This window comes from Amblyraja radiata, chromosome 5 (genome assembly GCF_010909765.2).
Source record: "Amblyraja radiata isolate CabotCenter1 chromosome 5, sAmbRad1.1.pri, whole genome shotgun sequence".
Taxonomy (NCBI): domain Eukaryota; kingdom Metazoa; phylum Chordata; class Chondrichthyes; order Rajiformes; family Rajidae; genus Amblyraja; species Amblyraja radiata.
The window spans coordinates 113,803,981-113,822,791 of NC_045960.1; the positions used below are offsets into that span (position 1 = coordinate 113,803,981).

An 18,811-nucleotide genomic window follows, 5' to 3' on the forward strand; every position below is an offset into this window, starting at 1 on the left:
TGTCCAGTTTGTGTCCAGTTTGTGTCCAGTTTGTAGCCAGTTTGTGTCCAGTTTGTGTCCAGTTTGTGACTAGTTTGTGTCCAGTGTGTAGCTAGTTTGTGTCCAGTTTGTGTCCAGTTTGTGTCCAGTTTGTGTCCAGTTTGTGTCCAGTTTGTGTCCAGTTTGTAGCTAGTTTGTGGCTAGTTTGTGGCTAGTTTGTAGCTAGTTTGTGTCCAGTGTGTAGCTAGTTTGTGTCCAGTTTGTGTCCAGTTTGTGTCCAGTTTGTGTCCAGTTTGTGTCCAGTTTGTGTCCAGTTTGTGTCCAGTTTGTAGCTAGTTTGTGGCTAGTTTGTAGCTAGTTTGTGTCCAGTTTGTGTCCAGTGTGTAGCTAGTTTGTGTCCAGTTTGTGTCCAGTTTGTGTCCAGTTTGTGTCCAGTTTGTGTCCAGTTTGTGTCCAGTTTGTGTCTAGCTTGTTGCGAGTATGTTTCTAGTTTATTTCTAGCCTGTTTTACACGGTTGCTGCTTAACATTTTTTTCTTCTTAACTTTTCTGTTTTTAAATGGAAACACACAGTGGGACAAGAGCTCACATTCCACGTCTTCCTGTCAGTCCCAGCCTGAGCTCCAGTTTATTCCAAGTCAGGGTCGTAATTTTAATCTAAACAAACACGCAAACCTTCCGCCATGGGTTACTTCAGTTGTTAGAGCGAGGTCTTTTGATTTTGGCTTCACTCAGCAACCTCCTTGCCTCCCCCCTCCTTTCCTCCAACAGGGCATCAGGAATATTGGCCTCCCTCAGTCAGGATACCCAGTATGGAAGTGAAGGAAGGAACTGCAGATGCTGGTTTAAATAGAAAATAGAGAGAAAAAAATGCTGGAGTAACTCAGAGGGTCAGGCAGCATCTGTGGAGAACATGGATAGGTGACGTTTCACAGAGTGCTGGAGTAACTCAGCGGGTCAGGCAGCATCTGTGGAGAACATGGATAGGTGACGTTTCACAGAGTGCTGGAGTAACTCAGCGGGTCAGGCAGCATCTGTGGAGAACATGGATAGGTGACGTTTCAGATCGGAACCCTTCTTTAGACTCTTTCAGAAAGAAAACCATGTTCTCCAGAGATGCTGCCTGACCCACTAAGTTACTCCTGTATTTCATGTCTATCTTTAGTATAAACTAGAATAAGTGGGACACATGGTCCCAGCATCACACCAATATTCCACCTCTCCACCAATTCCAAGATTGGTGGCCAGTGGGGGGGGGGGGGGGGGGATTTCTGGAGCGCTAGTATGGGTGTTGTGGGCTGAAGGGACTGGTTTCCAGATGGGTAGTATGGACATTGTGGGCCGAATGGATTATTGGGCTGCCGGCTCAGTCATTCAAGCCTGTTGTGCTGGCAGCTCACTCACTCACGGTTGATGGGCTGGCAGTTGACTCACGGCTATTCCTTGAAATTCCATTTCAAGCAGGGTGCAAGGCCACCAAATTCAAGTGCAGTTTCATACCTCTTCAAGCAAGGCCACCAAATTCAAGTGCAGTTTCTTACCATTTCAAGCAGGGTGCAAGGCCACTAAAGAAAGCGAGTTGTGACCTCTCCCTCCTCCATCTTGCAGAGACTGAGCCACGCCCACACTTCTGGGTTTTATAGTCCCTCCCCCTCCCACCAGAAGGGGCGTGGCCTTCATGGTGTGATTGACAGGAGGGAGAACCTCAACATTTTTTAAACACTAATAACTCTTTTATTTTTCATCGATGGGAAAAATCCTCGGCACCTGATGAGCGGAGGAGGACTCTGAGTAAGATGGCCAAAAATCACAGCCATACGTGGTAGCGTTTTTTCTAAAATCAATATAAAGCGCAAACAGGAAGTGGTCAAGATTAGACTTTTAATTATATAGAAGGCAAGGCAACTTTGATTTGGCAAGGCAACTTTAATTTGGCAAGGTAACTTTAATTTGGCAAGGCAACTTTAATTTGGCAAGGCAACTTTAATTTGGCAAGGCAACTTTAATTAGGCAACAGTTTTAGCATTTCCAAACCAAAGGCAACACAGCTTTAGCATTTCCAAACTACATTTTCAAACCACATTAAGGGCACTGACAGGTCAGTAAAACCAGTCACAGTTTAATTGACATGTGTTCAGTGTTATTCACAGCTCAGACTGAGAGGCGTGACCCTCTCGCTCCCCCATCTTTCTGAGGCACTCAACACTTCCGGTTTTTATAGTCCCTCCGGAAGGGGCGTGGCCTTCAGGAGAGAGAATCTCAACATTTTTTAAACACTAATAACTCTTTTATTTTTAATCGATGGGAAAAATCTTCAAGTCCTGCGTAGCGGAGGGGGACTCTGAGTAAGTTGGCCAAAAATCACAGCCTGAGTAAGTGGCAGCGCTTTTTCTAAAATCAATATACAGAACAACAGGAAGTGGTCAAGATCAGACTTTTAGTAATATAGACTAGCATCTGCAGTTCCTTGCTCTTACATGGATGTTGGGATGTTATGTTACTGATGGTGAGGCCACATTTGGGGTATTGTGTTCAGTTTTGGTCACACGGCTATAAGAATGATGGCATTAAGCTGGAAGGTGTGCAGAGAAGATTTACAAGGATGTTGCCTGGATTGGTATGAGCTATAGACAATCAAAGATAGTCCGAGGGTCTCCAATGAGGTAGATAGTTCTGCACTGCTCTCTGGTTGTGGTTGGATGGTTCAGTTGCCTGATAACAGCTGGGAAGAAACTGTCCCTGAATCTGAAGGTGTGCGTTTTCACACTTCTGTACCTTTTTCTCAATAGAAAGGTTTCAGGGGGATATGGTCCAAATGCAGGTAAACAGGACCAGTGTGGATGGGGCATGTTGGTTGACAATAGGCAATAGACAATAGGTGCAGGAGTAGGCCATTCGGCCCTTCGAGCCAGCACCGCCATTCAATGTGATCATGGCTGATCATCCCCAATCAGTACCCCGTTCCTGCCTTCTCCCCATATCCCCTGACCGCTATTTTTAAGAGCCCTATCTAGCTCTCTCTTGAAAGTATCCAGAGAACCTGCCTCCACCGCCCTCTGAGGCAGAGAATTCCACAGACTCACCACTCTCTGTGAGGAAAAAGTGTTTCCTCGTCTCCGTTCTAAATGGCTTACTCCTTATTCTTAAACTGTGGCCCCTGGTTCTGGACTCCCCCAACATCGGGAACATGTTTCCTGCCTCTAGTGTGTCCAATCCCTTAATAATCTTATATGTTTCAATAAGATCGCCTCTCATCCTTCTAAACTCCAGAGTGTTCAAGCCCAGCTGCTCCATTCTCTCAGCATATGACAGTCCCGCCATCCCGGAAATTAACCTTGTAAACCTACGCTGCACTCCCTCAATAGCAAGAAGGTCCTTCCTCAAATTAGGGGACCAAAACTGCACACAATACTCCAGGTGTGGTCTCACTAGGGCTCTGTACAACTGCATGGTTGGCATGGAGTAGTTGGGCCAAGAGTCTGTTTCATGCTGTATGACTCAAACCAGTTGCCTCTGTGAGATCGACAGTGTGTAGAACAAAGTAATACATTCTCACTTTACATTTGTTTTTAACTTCACTATGTAAGTTCATTCTAAACGTTATTCCCTTATCACGTATCTGTACACTGTCGATGGCTTGCTTGTAATCATGTGTTGTCTTTCCGCTGACTGGACAGCACGCAACAAAAGCTTTTCACTGTACCTCGGTACACGTGACAATAAACTGAACTGGTACTCATCAATAGACAATAGATGCAGGAGTAGGCCATTCGGCCCTTCGAGCCAGCACTACCATTCAATGTGATCATGGCTGATCATCCCCAATCAGTACCCCGTTCCTGCCTTCTCCCCATATCCCCTGACTCCGCTATCTTTAAGAGCCCTATCTAGCTCTCTCTTGAAAGCATCCAGAGAACCGGCCTGCACCGCCCTCTGAGGCAGAGAATTCCACAGACTCACCACTCTCTGTGAGAAAAAGTGTTTCCTCGTCTCCGTTCTAACTGGCTTACCCCTTATTCTTAAACTGCATCTAATACACAAAGTATGCAAGGAGTTGACTACATTTCGTTTGAACTTGATTTGAGGTTGAAATGACAATAAACGGTATTGTATTGTATGTATTGTTGCCACTTATGGGGCAATGACAAAGTTACAAAATGATACATTATAGCCCCGATGGGTCCTCTTTGTTCTCTCAGCGGCCCTTTTCCCCACACCTCCCCATGGCGGGTCCCCCTTAGTTTAGTTTAGAGATACGGCACTGAGACAGGTCCTTCGGCCAACCGAGTCCGTGCCGACCAGCGATCCCCGCACATTAACACTACCCTACACACACACTGGGGGACAATTATACATTTACACTAAAGCCAATTAACCTACAAACCAGTACGTCTCTGGAGTGTGGGAGGAAACCGAAGATCTCGGAGAAAACCCACGCAGGTCACGGGGAGAAGGTGCAAACTCCGTACAGACAGCGCCCGTAGTGCAAGAAACCCACCCTCTCTTATTCTCTGTTTATGACAATAAACAGAGAATAAGAGAGGGTGGGTTTCTTAAATGTGTATATTTTAATGCTAGGAGCATTGTAAGAAAGGTGGATGAACTTAGAGTCTGGATAGACACCTGGAAGTATGATGTTGTGGCGATCAGTGAAACATGGTTGCAGGAGGGCTGTGATTGGAAACTAAATATTCCAGGATTTCGTTGCTTCAGGTGTGATAGAATTGGAGGGGCAAGAGGTGGAGGTGTTGCATTGCTTATCAGGGAAGATATTACACCCAAATAGCCTCCCTAGACGAGCCCTCTAATCTATCCTGCCAAAGCACGTCTAGGGAGGCTATTTGGGTGGAACTAAAAAATGGGAAAGGGGTAGCAACACTATAGGGGTGTATTATAGACCGCCAAATGGGGATCAAGAATTGGAAGAGCAAATATGTAAGGAGATAGCAGATATTAGTAGTAAGCACAAGGTAGTGATTGTGGGAGATTTCAATTTTCCACACATAGACTGGGAAACACATTCTGTAAATGGGCTGGATGGGTTGGAGTTTGTAAAATGTGTGCAGGATAGTTTTTTGCAGCAATACATAGAAGTACCTACTAGAGAAGGAGCGGTGCTGGACCTCCTGTTAGAAAATGAGACTGGTCAGGTGGCAGAGGGATGCGTTGGGGAACAGTTCGAGACCAGTGATCACAATACCATTAGTTTCAATATAATTATGGAGAGGGTCAGAACTGGACCTAGGGTTGAGATTTTTGATTGGAGAAAGGCTAACTTTGAGGAGATGCGAAAGGATTTAAAAGGAGTAAATTGGGACATTTTATTTTATGGGAAAGGTGTGGAAGAGAAATGGAGTACATTTAAAGGTGAAATTTTAAGAGTACAGAATCTTTATGCCCCTGTTCGGTTGAAAGGAAATAGTAAAAATCGGAAAGAGCCATGGTTTTCAAGGGAAATTGGACACTTGGTTCGGAAAAAGAGGGAGATCTACAATAATTATAGGCAGCATGGAGTAAATGAGGTGCTTGAGGAGTATAAAGAATGTAAAAAGAATCTTAAGAAAGAAATTAGAAAAGCTAAAAGAAGATATGAGGTTGCTTTGGCAAGTAAGGTGAAAGTAAACCCAAAGGGTTTCTACAGCTATATTAATAGCAAAAAGATAACGAGGGATAAAATTGGTCCATTAGAGAGTCAGAGTGGACAGCTATCTGCAGAGCCAAAAGAGATGGGGGAGATATTGAACAATTTCTTTTCTTCGGTATTCACCAAGGAGAAGGATATTGAATTATGTGAGGTAAGGGAAACAAGTAGAGTAGCTATGGAAACTATGAGATTCAAAGAAGAGGAAGTACTGACACTTTTGAGAAATATAAAAGTGGATAAGTCTCCAGGTCCGAACAGGATATTCCCTAGGACATTGAGGGAAGCTAGTGTAGAAATAGCAGGGGCTATGACAGAAATATTTCAAATGTCATTAGAAACGGGAATAGTGCCGGAGGATTGGCGTACTGCGCATGTTGTTCCATTGTTTAAAAAGGGGTCTAAGAGTAAACCTAGCAATTATAGACCTGTTAGTTTGACGTCAGTGGTGGGCAAATTAATGGAAAGGATACTTAGAGATAATATATATAAGCATCTGGATAAACAGGGTCTGATTAGGAACAGTCAACATGGATTTGTGCCTGGAAGGTCATGTTTGACTAATCTTCTTGAATTTTTTGAAGAGGTTTCTCGGGAAATTGATGAGGGTAAAGCAGTGGATGTTGTATATATGGACTTCAGTAAGGCCTTTGACAAGGTTCCTCATGGAAGGTTGGTTAAGAAGGTTCAATGGTTGGGTATTAATGGTGGAGTAGCAAGATGGATTCAACAGTGGCTGATTGGGAGATGCCAGAGAGTAATGGTGGATGGTTGTTTGTCAGGTTGGAGGCCAGTGACTAGTGGGGTGCCACAGGGATCTGTGTTGGGTCCACTGTTGTTTGTCATGTACATCAATGATCTGGATGATGGTGTGGTAAATTGGATTAGTAAGTATGCAGATGATACTAAGATAGGTGGGGTTGTGGATAATGAAGTAGATTTTCAAAGTCTACAGAGAGATTTATGCCAGTTGGAAGAGTGGTCTGAAAGATGGCAGATGGAGTTTAATGCTGATAAGTGTGAGGTGCTACATCTTGGCAGGACAAATCAAAATAGGATGTACATGGTAAATGGTAGGGAATTGAAGAATACAGGTGAACAGAGGGATCTGGGAATAACTGTGCACAGTTCCCTGAAAGTGGAATCTCATGTAGATAGGGTGGTAAAGAAAGCTTTTGGTGTGCTGGCCTTTATAAATCAGAGCATTGAGTATAGAAGTTGGGATGTAATGTTAAAATTGTACAAGGCATTGGTGAGGCCAATTCTGGAGTATGGGGTACAATTTTGGTCGCCTAATTATAGGAAGGATGTCAACAAAATAGAGAGAGTACAGAGGACATTTACTAGAATGTTGCCTGGGTTTCAGCAACTAAGTTACAGAGAAAGGTTGAACAAGTTAGGGCTTTATTCTTTGGAGCGCAGAAGGTTAAGGGGGGACTTGATAGAGGTCTTTAAAATGATGAGAGGGGTAGACAGAGTTGACGTGGATAAGCTTTTCCCACTGAGAGTAGGGAAGATTCAAACAAGGGGACATGACTTGAGAATTAAAGGACAGAAGTTTAGGGGTAACATGAGGGGGAACTTCTTTACTCAGAGAGTCGTGGCTGTGTGGAATGAGCTTCCAGTGAAGGTGGTGGCGGCAGGTTCGTTTTTATCATGTTGTACTTCCGGTGGCGCTGGTGCCAGCAGCCTCCACCTACAGCCCGGTATCTTTTTGTTTTTTTGTTTATTTAGTTATGTAAAAGTGTGTTTTTTTGTGGGGTTTTTGTGTTTTTATGTGGGGGAAGAGGGTACGGTGCGGGGGATACCGTCCTTCAGCCGCTTCCTGGTGAAGACGCGACTATTATTCGAGTCCCCCCCCCCAGCGGCCTACCTACTGGATTGGCTTGGCCTTTCCTGCCGGGATCGACCAGAGCTCCAGCAGCGGCGGGACAGCGCTGAAACATCGCGGGGCTGGCAATGCCTTACCGGGGATCGCCGTCTGGAGCCCGGAATGCTGGACCTGCGGCACCGACATCATGGAGCTGTGGTTTGCGGAGCTCCCAACGCGGGCGGCGCTGATGGACAGCGCGGGGTCCTGCGACTTTGCCCGGCTCGGCCTGCGGACACGGGAGCTGCGGACTCCGGCTGCGGGAGGCGGCTGATCGGGAGGTCCGGGCCGCTGAGGAGGATGTTCACCGTCAGGGTTCGGCGTCGGTGTTCCACCAGCCCGGCGTGAGGGCCTGAACATCGGGCCACCCGGGGCGGCGACTGCGGGTGCTAGGAAGGCCTCGACCACGAGTGAACATCTGGGAAGAACGGAGTGGAGGCTGGCTGGACTATGGTGCCTTCCTCACCTTGGTGCCATTGTGTTATGTTGTGTCGTGAACTTTCACTGTTTGTGCTTTTTTTTTTTTTTTTTTTTTTTTTTTTAAATTATATTTTATTTTTAATATTTTTTATTTTTTATTATTATTTTTTTATTTTTATTTTTATTTTAATGCCTGTAAGGGAAATTCATTTCGTTGTCTCTAACTGAGACAATGACAATAAATTTGAATACAATACAATACAATACAATCATTTAAAAATAAATTGGATAGTTATATGGACGGGAAAGGAATGGAGGGTTATGGTCTGAGCGCAGGTATATGGGACTAGAGGAGAATACGTGTTCGGCATGGACTAGAAGGGTCGAGATGGCCTGTTTCCGTGCTGTAATTGTTATATGGTTATATGGTTATATGGTAGTCAGGATGGAACCCGGGTCTCTGGCGCGGTGAGGCAGCAACTCTACCCGCTGCACCACCGTGACGCCCCCTCTCAGCCCCCCACACAGACCACGTTCCTGTTTGTCCTCCTTTTTTAAAAAACTCTGATTGATTTTATAATTTCACAGCAACTGCTCCTGGCCGCAGCTTACGTTTCTGACGCTCAATACAACAGGAACATCCAATTTGAAACCTCCCCGCAAGCTGTCAGGTAGGAAGTTAATCATTTATTATTGCATCACTCTCAGTGGGTCTCAGGTCTTTAGTTTTTTTGCAGAGTCAGCAGTTACTGATGTGGATGTATTTTCTCATTGTAGTCCATCCCCGAGAAACATGTCACATAACATGTAATCCACAGATACCGCGGCAACAGACACCAGGTGCAGGAGTAGGCCATTCGGCCCTTCGAGCCAGCACCGCCATTCAATGTGATCATGGCTGATCATCCCCAATCAGTACCCCGTTCCTGCCTTCTCCCCATATCCCCTGACTCCGCTATCTTTAAGAGCCCTATCTAGCTCTCTCTTGAAAGACACAGATTGAAAATGCAGAGGCTTCATGTCACCGAGTCCACAGCATGAAAACAGGCCCTTCGGCCCAACTCGCCCATGCTGGCCAAATCACCCTATCTAAATGAATCCCATTTGCCAGAGGTTCATGTTCAGAAGTGGTGGGCCATTCGGCCCATCGAGTCTCCTCGGCCATTCGATCATGGCTGATCTATCTTTCCCTCTCAACCCCATTCTCCTGCCTTCTCACCATAACCTTTGAGATTGGCCCATATCCCTCTAAACCTTTCCCATCCATGTTCCCGTCCAAGTATCTATTAAATGTTGTTATTGTACCTGCCTCAATCATCTCCCTGGAGGCTCGTTCCATCCACCCACCTGTGTGGAAAAAGTTGCCCCTGGGGTTCCTATTAAATCTTTCCTCTCTCACCTTAAACCTTTGTCCTCTGCTACAAGATTCCTTATTCTGCATAAAAGGCTGTGCATCTACCCAATCTATTCCCCTCGTGATTTTATATTCCCCTCGGGAGTTTCGATCGCCCCGATCGCGGGAGTTTCGATTGCCCCGATCGCGGGAGTTTCGATTGCCCCGATCGCGGGAAGTTTCGATTGCCCCGATCGCGGGAGTTTCGATCGCCCCGATCGCGGGGAGTTTCGATTGCCCCGATCGCGGGAGTTTCGATCGCCCGGTGACGAATAAACTTGACTTGACTTGACTTGACACCCATGGTCAGGATGGAACCCGGGTTTCTGGCGCCGTGAGGCAGCAACTCTACCGCTGTGCCACCGTGTCAACCTTCAGAGTTTGGGCAGGCTAGCATCTGTACAATTTGCATGTAAAACTGGTTAACGTTAGGAACAACAGCGATCGTTCAAGCACCAGTGTGCTCCAACTAACTTGAAAAACCTTTGTCTTCATCCTAGGTTCTACAAATTATACAACCACTGGTCTACGCAGGGAATCACCTACTTCTTTATCCTTGTCGATCTCTTCCTGGGCCTGTTTGAGGAACCCGCCGTCTATCTGCTGCCTCTTTGGGTAAGTTGCTTCCTTAAGGCCCTGTCCCACTGTACGAGCTAATTCAAGAGTTCTCCCGAGTTTGCCCTGATTCGAACTTGGAGATTTACGGTAATGGACGCTCGTCGGTACTCGGGGCTCTCGTGGACATTTTTCAACATGTTGAAAAATCTTCACAAGTCTTCCCGTGCTTACCTGCCGTTAGCGAGTCTTCCCGAGTACCTGCCGTTAGCGTTCCGAGCCGCTAAGAGACGTTCCCGAGCTCCGACGTACCCGCTACGTACATTCTACGTGCTTACCACGAGTTTGATTTTTTTTTAAACTCGGGTGAGCTCTTGAATTAGCTCGTACAGTGGGACAGGGCCTTTAGTCTCTGAGCAGAAGGGCGTCATGGTGGCGCCACGGTAGAGCTGCGACCTCCCAGAGGCCCGGGTGCCATCCTGACTACGGGTGCTGTCCGTACGGAGTTTGCACGTTCTCCCCGTGAACTGCGTGGGTTTTCTCCGGGTGCTCTGGTTTCCTCCCACACTCCAAAGACAGACAGATTTGTAAGTTAATTGGCTTCGGAAAATTGTTCCCAATGTGAGTGTAGGATAGTGTCATTGTGTGGGGATCGCTGGTCGGCACAGACTCGATGGGCCGAAGGGCCTGTTTCCGTGCTATATCTCTAAACTAAACTAAGAGAATAGACCCATAGCATTGGCAGCTCCACACATCGCCTGTGCTGTTGTCCCGAGCAACCAGCAACGGAAAAAATGAATCCCAAGGAACTGCAGATGCTGGAATCTTGAGTAAAGCACAGAGTGCTGGAGGAACTCAGCGGGTCAGGCAGCATCTGTGGAGGGAATGGACCGACGATGGGTCAGGACCCTTCTTCAGACTGATGGAATGGGGGTGGGGGTGGGAGAAAGCTGGGAAAGAGAGGTGGGAGCGGGACAAAGCCTGGCGAGTGATGGGTGGATACAGGTGAGGGGGGGTGTGTGGCAGATGGGTGGAGTAAATGACAAAGGCTGGAGATGAAAAGGGAGTCAGACACGGAGAGAAGAGGAGGAGTGAAATGAGTGCAGAGAAGATTTAGAGGATTTTGCCAGGATGATCAGCCATGATCACATTGAATGGCGGTGCTGGCTCAATGGGCCGAATGGCCTACTCCTGCACCTATTGTCTATTGTACCCTCAATACCATGTGTCCTAATTTTGCCCACGAATCTCCTATGTGGGACCTTATCAAATGCTTTCTGAAAGTCCAGGTACACTACATCCACTGGCTCTCCAATGTGAGGTTAGCCATTTTGGTGGCAAGAACAGGAAGCAGATTATTATCTGAATGGTGTCAGATTAGGAGAAAGGGGGGTGCAACGAGACCTGGGTGTGCTTGTACATCAGTCACTGAAAGTAAGCATGCAGGTACAGCAGGCAGTGAAGAAAGCTAATGTCATTATAAGGGGATTTGAGTATAGGAGCAAAGAGGTCCTTCTGCAGTTGTACAGAGCCCTAGTGAGACCACATCTGGAGTATTGTGTGCAGTTTTGGTCCCCTAATTTGAGGAAGGACATTCTTGCTATTGAGGGAGTGCAGCCTATGTTTACAAGGATAATTCCTGGGATGGCAGGACTGTCATATGCTGAGAGAATGGAGCAGCTGGGTTTGTACACCCTGGAGTTTAGAAGGATGAGAGGGTATCTTATTGAAACATATAAGTTTATTAAGGGTTTGGACACGCTAGAGGCAGGAAACATGTTCCTGATGTTGGGGGAGTCCAGAACCAGGGGCCGCAGTTTAAGAATAAGGGGTAAGCAGTTTAGAACGGGGACGAGGAAACACTTTTTCACACAGAGAGTTGTGAGTTTGTGGAATTCTCTGCCTCTGAGGGCGGTGGAGGCCGGTTCTCTGGATACTTTCAAGAGAGAGCTAGATAGGGCTCTTAAAGACAGTGGAGTCAGGGGATATGGGGAGAAGGCAGGAACGGGGTACTGATTGGGGATGATCAGCCATGATCACATTGAATGGCGGTGCTGGCTCGAAGGGCCGAATTCCCGGGATGGCAGCACCTATTGTCTAATGTAGAATGAGGGGCATTGACACTGTTCTCTGTGGTGAGGTTTGAGAGTCCCGGAGGCGGTGTTGATGGCCTGGTGGCCGGGTTTAGGACATCTCGTCTGGCCTGGTGAGGAACCTGGAGTGGGTGGGGAAAGGTCCGGTTGGGCACCAATGACGTAGGTAGAATGAGGAAAGAGGTTCTGCTTGGGGAATTTGAGCAGCTGGGCACCAAACTGAAAAAGCAGAACCAGGAAGGTAATAATCTCTGGATTGCTAGCTGAGCCGCCTGCAAATTGGTACAGGGATGAGAGGATGAGAAAGTTGAACGCGTGGCTCAACGTCGGGGGAGGAAGGAATGAAGGAGGAAGGAGGAAATCCTCCTAATTTGAGGAAGGACATCCTTGTGATTGAGGCAGTGCAGCGTAGGTTCACGAGATTGATCCCTGGGATGGCGGGACTGTCATATGAGGAAAGATTGAAAAGACTAGGCTTGTATTCACTGGAGTTTAGAAGGTTGAGAGGGGACCTTATAGAAACATATAAAATTATAAAATGACTGGACAAGCTAGATGCAGGAAAAAATTTCCCAATGTTAGGTGAGTCCAGAACCAGGGGCAACAGAGAATAAAGGGAAGGCCTTTTAAGACTGAGGTGAGAAAAAACGTTTTCACCCAGAGAGTTGTGAATTTGTGGAATTCCCTGCCACAGAAGGCAGTGGAGGACAATTCACTGGATGGATTTAAGAGAGAGTTAGATAGAGCTCTAGGGGCTACTGGAGTCAAGGGATAAGGGGAGAAAGCAGGCACGGGGTACTGATTGGGGATGATCAGCCATGATCACATTGAATGGCGGTGCTGGCTTGAAGGTCCAAATGGCCTCCTCCTGCACCTATTTTCTATATTTCTATGTTTCTCTGAGTGGGGTTGAGTTGGTGGGACATCGGCACCAATATTGGGGAAGGAGAGAACTGTTGCGATGGGACAGACTCCACTTGAACCCGGCTGGGACCAGACTCCTGGCAAACCGTATAACTAGATCTGTAGATTGGAAACTAGGTCTATACTGGGTCAATAGATTGAAAAAGTATGGATGAAGTTAAAGGGAAGAAGAGCGCAGGAGAGGTCACTGAAGTTATCACGTTGCTGCCTTGCCCCTTCAGATGGTCTTTCCAGGTGAGGCAGAGGTTCACCTGCACCTCCTCCAACCTCATCTATTGCTCTAGGTGTCAGCTGCTCTACATCATATAACCATATAACCATATAACAATTACAGCACGGAAACAGGCCATCTCGGCCCTACAAGTCCGTGCCGAACAATTATTTTCCCTTAGTCCCACCTGCCTGCACTCATACCATAACCCTCCATTCCCTTCTCATCCATATGCCTATCCAATTTATTTTTAAATGATACCAACGAACCTGCCTCCACCACTTCCACTGGAAGCTCATTCCACACAGCTACCACTCTCTGAGTAAAGAAGTTCCCCCTCATGTTACCCCTAAACTTCTGTCCCTTAATTCTGAAGTCATGTCCTCTTGTTTGAATCTTCCCTATTCTCAAAGGGAAAAGCTTGATCACATCAACTCTGTCTATCCCTCTCATCATTTTAAAGACCTCTATCAAGTCCCCCCTTAACCTTCTGCGCTCCAGAGAATAAAGACCTAACTTATTCAACCTTTCTCTGTAACTTAGTTGTTGAAACCCAGGCAACATTCTAGTAAATCTCCTCTGTACTCTCTCTATTTTGTTGACATCCTTCCTATAATTGGGCGACCAAAATTGTACACCATACTCCAGATTTGGTCTCACCAATGCCTTGTACAATTTTAACATTACATCCCAGCTTCTATACTCAATGCTCTGATTTATAAAGGCTAGCATACCAAAAGCTTTCTTTACCACCCTATCTATATGAGATTCCACCTTCAAGGAACTATGCACGGTTATTCCCAGATCCCTCTGTTCAACTGTATTCTTCAATTCCCTACCATTTACCATGTACGTCCTATTTTGATTTGTCCTGCCAAGGTGTAGCACCTCACATTTATCAGCATTAAACTCCATCTGCCATCTTTCAGCCCATTCTTCCAAATGGCCTAAATCACTCTGTAGACTTTGGAAATCCTCTTCATTATCCACAACACCCCCTATCTTGGTATCATCTGCATACTTACTAATCCAATTTACCACCCCTTCATCCAGATCATTGATGTACATGACAAACAACAAAGGACCCAACACAGATCCCTGAGGCACCCCACTAGTCACCTGCCTCCAACCCGACAAACAGCCATCCACCAAATGTAGGCTTGGTGATCGCTTCGCCCAACACCTCCGCTCAGTCCGCAATAACCAACCTGATCTCCCGGTGGCTCAGCACTTCAACTCCCCCAATCTGACCTTTCTGTCCTGGGCCTCCTCCATGGCCAGAGTGAGTCCCACTGTAAATTGGAGGAGCAGCACCTCATATTTTGCTTGGGTAGTTTACACCCCAGCGGTATGAACATTGACTTCTCCAATTTCAGGTAGTCCCTGCTTTCACCCTCCTTCCCCTCCACTTCCCATCTCTCCCACAGCCCACTGTCTCCGCCTCTTCCTTTCTTCTTCCCGCCCCCCCCCCCCCCCACCCCCTCATCAGTCTGAAGAAGGGTCTCGACCCGAAACGTCACCTATTCCTTCGCTCCATAGATGCTGCCTCACCCGCTGAGTTTCTCCAGCATTTTTGTCTACCAAACACGTGTTTTGGCGTTTTATCATTAATGTTTTATTATTATTAATGTTTAGTGTTTTCTGAGTCATTCGTAACTGTCACTGTACGTCATGTTGTTACTTGTGGGTGGAGCACCAAGGCAAATTCCTTGTATGTGAATACTTGGCCAATAAACTTGCTTACCTACTAACTTACCTTCAGATAGTGAATGGCTCTGTTCTCTGTAACTCCACAGGTAACTTCAACCGTTGAGTTTATTTGTCTGGTGATGTTCTCCGTACGCCTCCTGCACTTCTCCAAGGTCACTCCCAGCAAGGTGTTCTGGAAAGATGCAAAGAACATTTGTGTCATCGTCACCATCTTGGTGAGTGTCAAAATCATTCCGCAACTGTTTCATCCCAGCTGACCATCTGGTGACTGACCCATCCTACCACAACCAGAGAGCAAGTGCTGAACTACTATCTACCTCGGGCTATCCTTGATCGGACTTTGCTGGCTTTACCTTGCACTAAATGTTATCCCCTAATCATGTATCTGTACATTTTGATTTCCTAGTTCTGGGCTCCTAATTTGAGGAAGGACATTCTTGCTATTGAGGGAGTGCAGCGTAGGTTCAATAGACAATAGGTATAGGAGGAGGCCATTCGGCCCTTCGAGCCAGCACCGCCATTCATTGTGATCATGGCTGATCTTCCCCTATCAATAACCCGTGCCTGCCTTCTCCCCATATCCCTTGACTCCACTAGCCCCTAGAGCTCTATCTAACTCTCTCTTAAATCCATCCAGTGACTTGGCCTCCACTGCCCTCTGTGGCAGGGAATTCCACAAATTCACAACTCTCTGGGTGAAAAAGTTTTTTCTCACCTCAGTCTTAAATGACCTCCCCTTTATTCTAAGACTGTGGCCCCTGGTTCGGGACCCGCCCAACATTGGGAACATTTTTCCTGCATCTACTTTGACCAGTCCTTTTTATAATTTTGTATGTTTCTATAAGATCCTCCCCTCATTCTTCTATGTACACTTTGGTTTCATAATTTTGGTCCCCTAATTTGAGGAAGGACATTATTGCTATTGAGGGAGTGCAGCGTAGGTTCACCAGGTTAATTCCCGGGATGGCGGGTCTGACATATGATGAAAGAATGGATCGACTGGCCTTGTATTCACTGTATTTAAGAAGGAACTGCAGATGCTGGAAAATCGAAGGTACACAAAAATGCTGGAGAAACACAGCGGGTGCAGCAGAATCTATGGAGCGAAGGAAATAGGCAACGTTTCAGGCCGAAACCCTGAAGGAAATAGGCAACGTTTCGGGACGAAACCCGGAAGGGTTTCGGCCCGAAACGTTGCCTATTACCTTCGCTCCATAGATGCTGCTGCACCCGCTGAGTTTCTCCAGCATTTTTCTGTACCTTGTATTCACTGTAGTCTAGAATAGACAATAGGTGCAGGAGGAGGCCATTCGGCCCTTCGAGCCAGCACCGCCATTCAATGTAATCAAGGATGTATCTGTACACTGTGGACGGCTCGATTGTAATCATGTACTGTCTTTCCGCTGACTGGTTAGCACGCAACAACAGCTTTTCACTGTACCTCGGTACACGGGACAATAAACTAAACTCAACTAAATTTAACAGGATTTGATCCAATGTGTTGTCAACAATCTGTGGACCCTGTTCTAGGTTAGTCATAGAGCTGTACCAGCATGGAAACAGGCCATTCAGCCCACCTGGTCCATGTTGGCATACTGGTCTAGCCCCGTTTACCTGCATTTGGCCAAATGTCTTTTAAAAGTTGTATATGTACCCTCTTCTACAGCTTCCTCTGGCAGCTCGTTCCAGATACGGACTACCATCTGAGTGGAACAGTTGCCCCTGAGGTCCCTCTTCAATCTCCCCCCTCTCACCTTAAACCTGTGCCCTCTAGTTTTAGAATCCTCTACCCTGGGGGAAACAGACTGTGAGCGTTCACTTTATCCGTGCCCCTCATGATCTTGTACACCTCAATAAGGTCAACCCTCAGCCTCCTACGCCCCACAGAAATAAGTCCCAGCCTATCCAACCTCTCCCTGTAACTCAAGCCCACAAGCCCAGGTAACATCCTGGTGAATCCCTTCTGCACCCTTTCACCTTCATGACATCCTTACTGTAGCTGTGTGGCCAGAACAACACACAGTGCTCCAAGGTTAAGTTTAAGAATAATGAGTAAGCCATTTAGAACGGAGATGAGGAAACACTTTTTCTCACAGAGAGTTGTGAATCTGTGGAATTCTCTGCCTCGGTGGAGGCCGGTTCTCTGGATGCTTTCAAGAGAGAGCTAGATAGGGCTCTTAAAAATAGCGGAGTCAGGGGATATGAGGAGAAGGCAGGAACGGGGTACTGATTGGGGATGATCAGCCATGATTACATTGAATGGTGGTGCTGGCTCGAATGGCTGCACCTATTGTCTATTGTCTCACCAACAACTTGTACAGTTTATCCACTTATTCTCAACTGGGACCGATGCTGCTGCGTTAACAATAAACGCGTCTACTAGTTCACTGGTGCGAGAAGAGGAATTGGTTGAATGCATGCTGTGTTTGCCAGTGTGTTAGCAATGGTTACATGGAACATGACAGCACAGCAACAGGCCCTTCTGCCCACAATGTGTGTGCCAAACATGATGCCAAGGCCAACTCATAGAAACATAGGTACAGGAATAGACCCTTCGGCCCTTCGAGCCAGCACCCCAATCAATATGATCATGGCTGATCATCCACACTCACTACCCAGTTCCTTCTTTCTCCCCATATCCCTTGATTCCGTTAGTCCTAAGAGCCAAATCTAACTCTCTCTTGAAAACATCCAGTCAATTGGCCTCCACTGCCTTCTATGGCAGGGAATTCCATAGATTCACAACTCATTGGGTGAAAACGTTTTTCCTCATCTCAGTCCTAAATGGCCTACCCCTTATTCTTAAACTGTGACCCCTGGTTCTGGACTCCCCCAACATGGGGAACATTTTTCCTGCATCTACCCTGTCCAACCCCTTGAGAATTTTATATGTTTCTATAAGACCCCCTCTCATCCTTCTAAAATCCAGTGAATACAAGACCAGTCGACCCATTCTTTCATCATATGTCAGTCCCGCCATCCCGGGAATTAACCTGGTGAACCTACGCTGCCCTCCCTCAATAGTCCTGCCCTCCCTCATCTGCCTGCAGGTGATCCATAATCCTCAATGCCCCGCAACTCCGACCCTAAGAAATTGCAGAATTGTAGACCAGTCTACCCACCATTGACTCCGTCAGGAGCCTACGTCTGAAGAAGGGCTTTGACCCAAAATGTCACCCACTCCTTCTCTCCAGTGATGCTGCCTGTCCCGCTGAGTTACTCCAGCATTTTGTGTCAATCTTCACATTAATAAACAAAATTTAATTCACGTGTCAATCCAAAAGCCTTTTAAACCCCACTATGGTATCTGCCTCCACCACCACCCCTGGCAGCAAGTTCCAGGCACCCACCACCCTCTGTGTAAAAAAAACCTGCCCCGCACACCTCCTTTAAACTTTCCCCCTCTCACCTTAATGCAGTGTCCCCTTGTACTTTGAAATTTCCACCTTGGGGAAAAAGGTTCTGACTGTCTACCTCATCTCCGCTTCTCATAATTTTATCATCTTCTATCCGGTCTCCTCGCAACCTCCGGCATTCCTGAGGAAAAACGAACCGAATTAATTTGTTGAAACAAATCACTGCAGATGCTGTTTACACAAAGTAATGGCAAGTACTGGAGTAACTGAACGCCAATCCATGTTCTCCACAGATGCTGCCTGACCCGCTGAGTTACTCCAGCACTCTGTGAAACGTCACCTATCCATGTTCCCCACAGATGCTGCCTGACCCGCTGAGTTACTCCAGCACTCTGTGAAATGTCACCTATCCCTGTTCTCCACAGATGCTGCCTGACCCGCTGAGTTACTCCAGCACTCTGGCTTTGTTACCTAACCTGATAAAGAGCTTGGGAAATAATTTTTCTCTAGTTTATAGTGTTAGATGGCATCAAGACAGTCTGTTTCCACATTCCCATTCTCTCCGATTTGTTTGAATCTCACAGTGACATTTTTTTGTCCAATATTCTGCTTCATGGTGCAATTCTCTTTCCATTCCTTTCTCCTTTCTCCCACTTATTC

The 18,811-nt window shown here is 46.7% G+C and overlaps 1 protein-coding gene across 1 annotated transcript in view; it reads left to right on the top strand.

The window, feature by feature from the left end:
- The window catches only part of LOC116973714 (two pore calcium channel protein 1-like), a 47,510-nt gene that overhangs the window by 775 nt on the left and 27,924 nt on the right, over window positions 1-18,811 (top strand). The window contains exons 2-4 of the mRNA XM_033022021.1: window positions 8,498-8,580; window positions 9,803-9,917; window positions 14,882-15,010. Of these exons, the coding sequence (XP_032877912.1) occupies window positions 8,498-8,580; window positions 9,803-9,917; window positions 14,882-15,010 (327 nt within the window). The remainder of the gene's footprint in view (window positions 1-8,497; window positions 8,581-9,802; window positions 9,918-14,881; window positions 15,011-18,811) is intronic.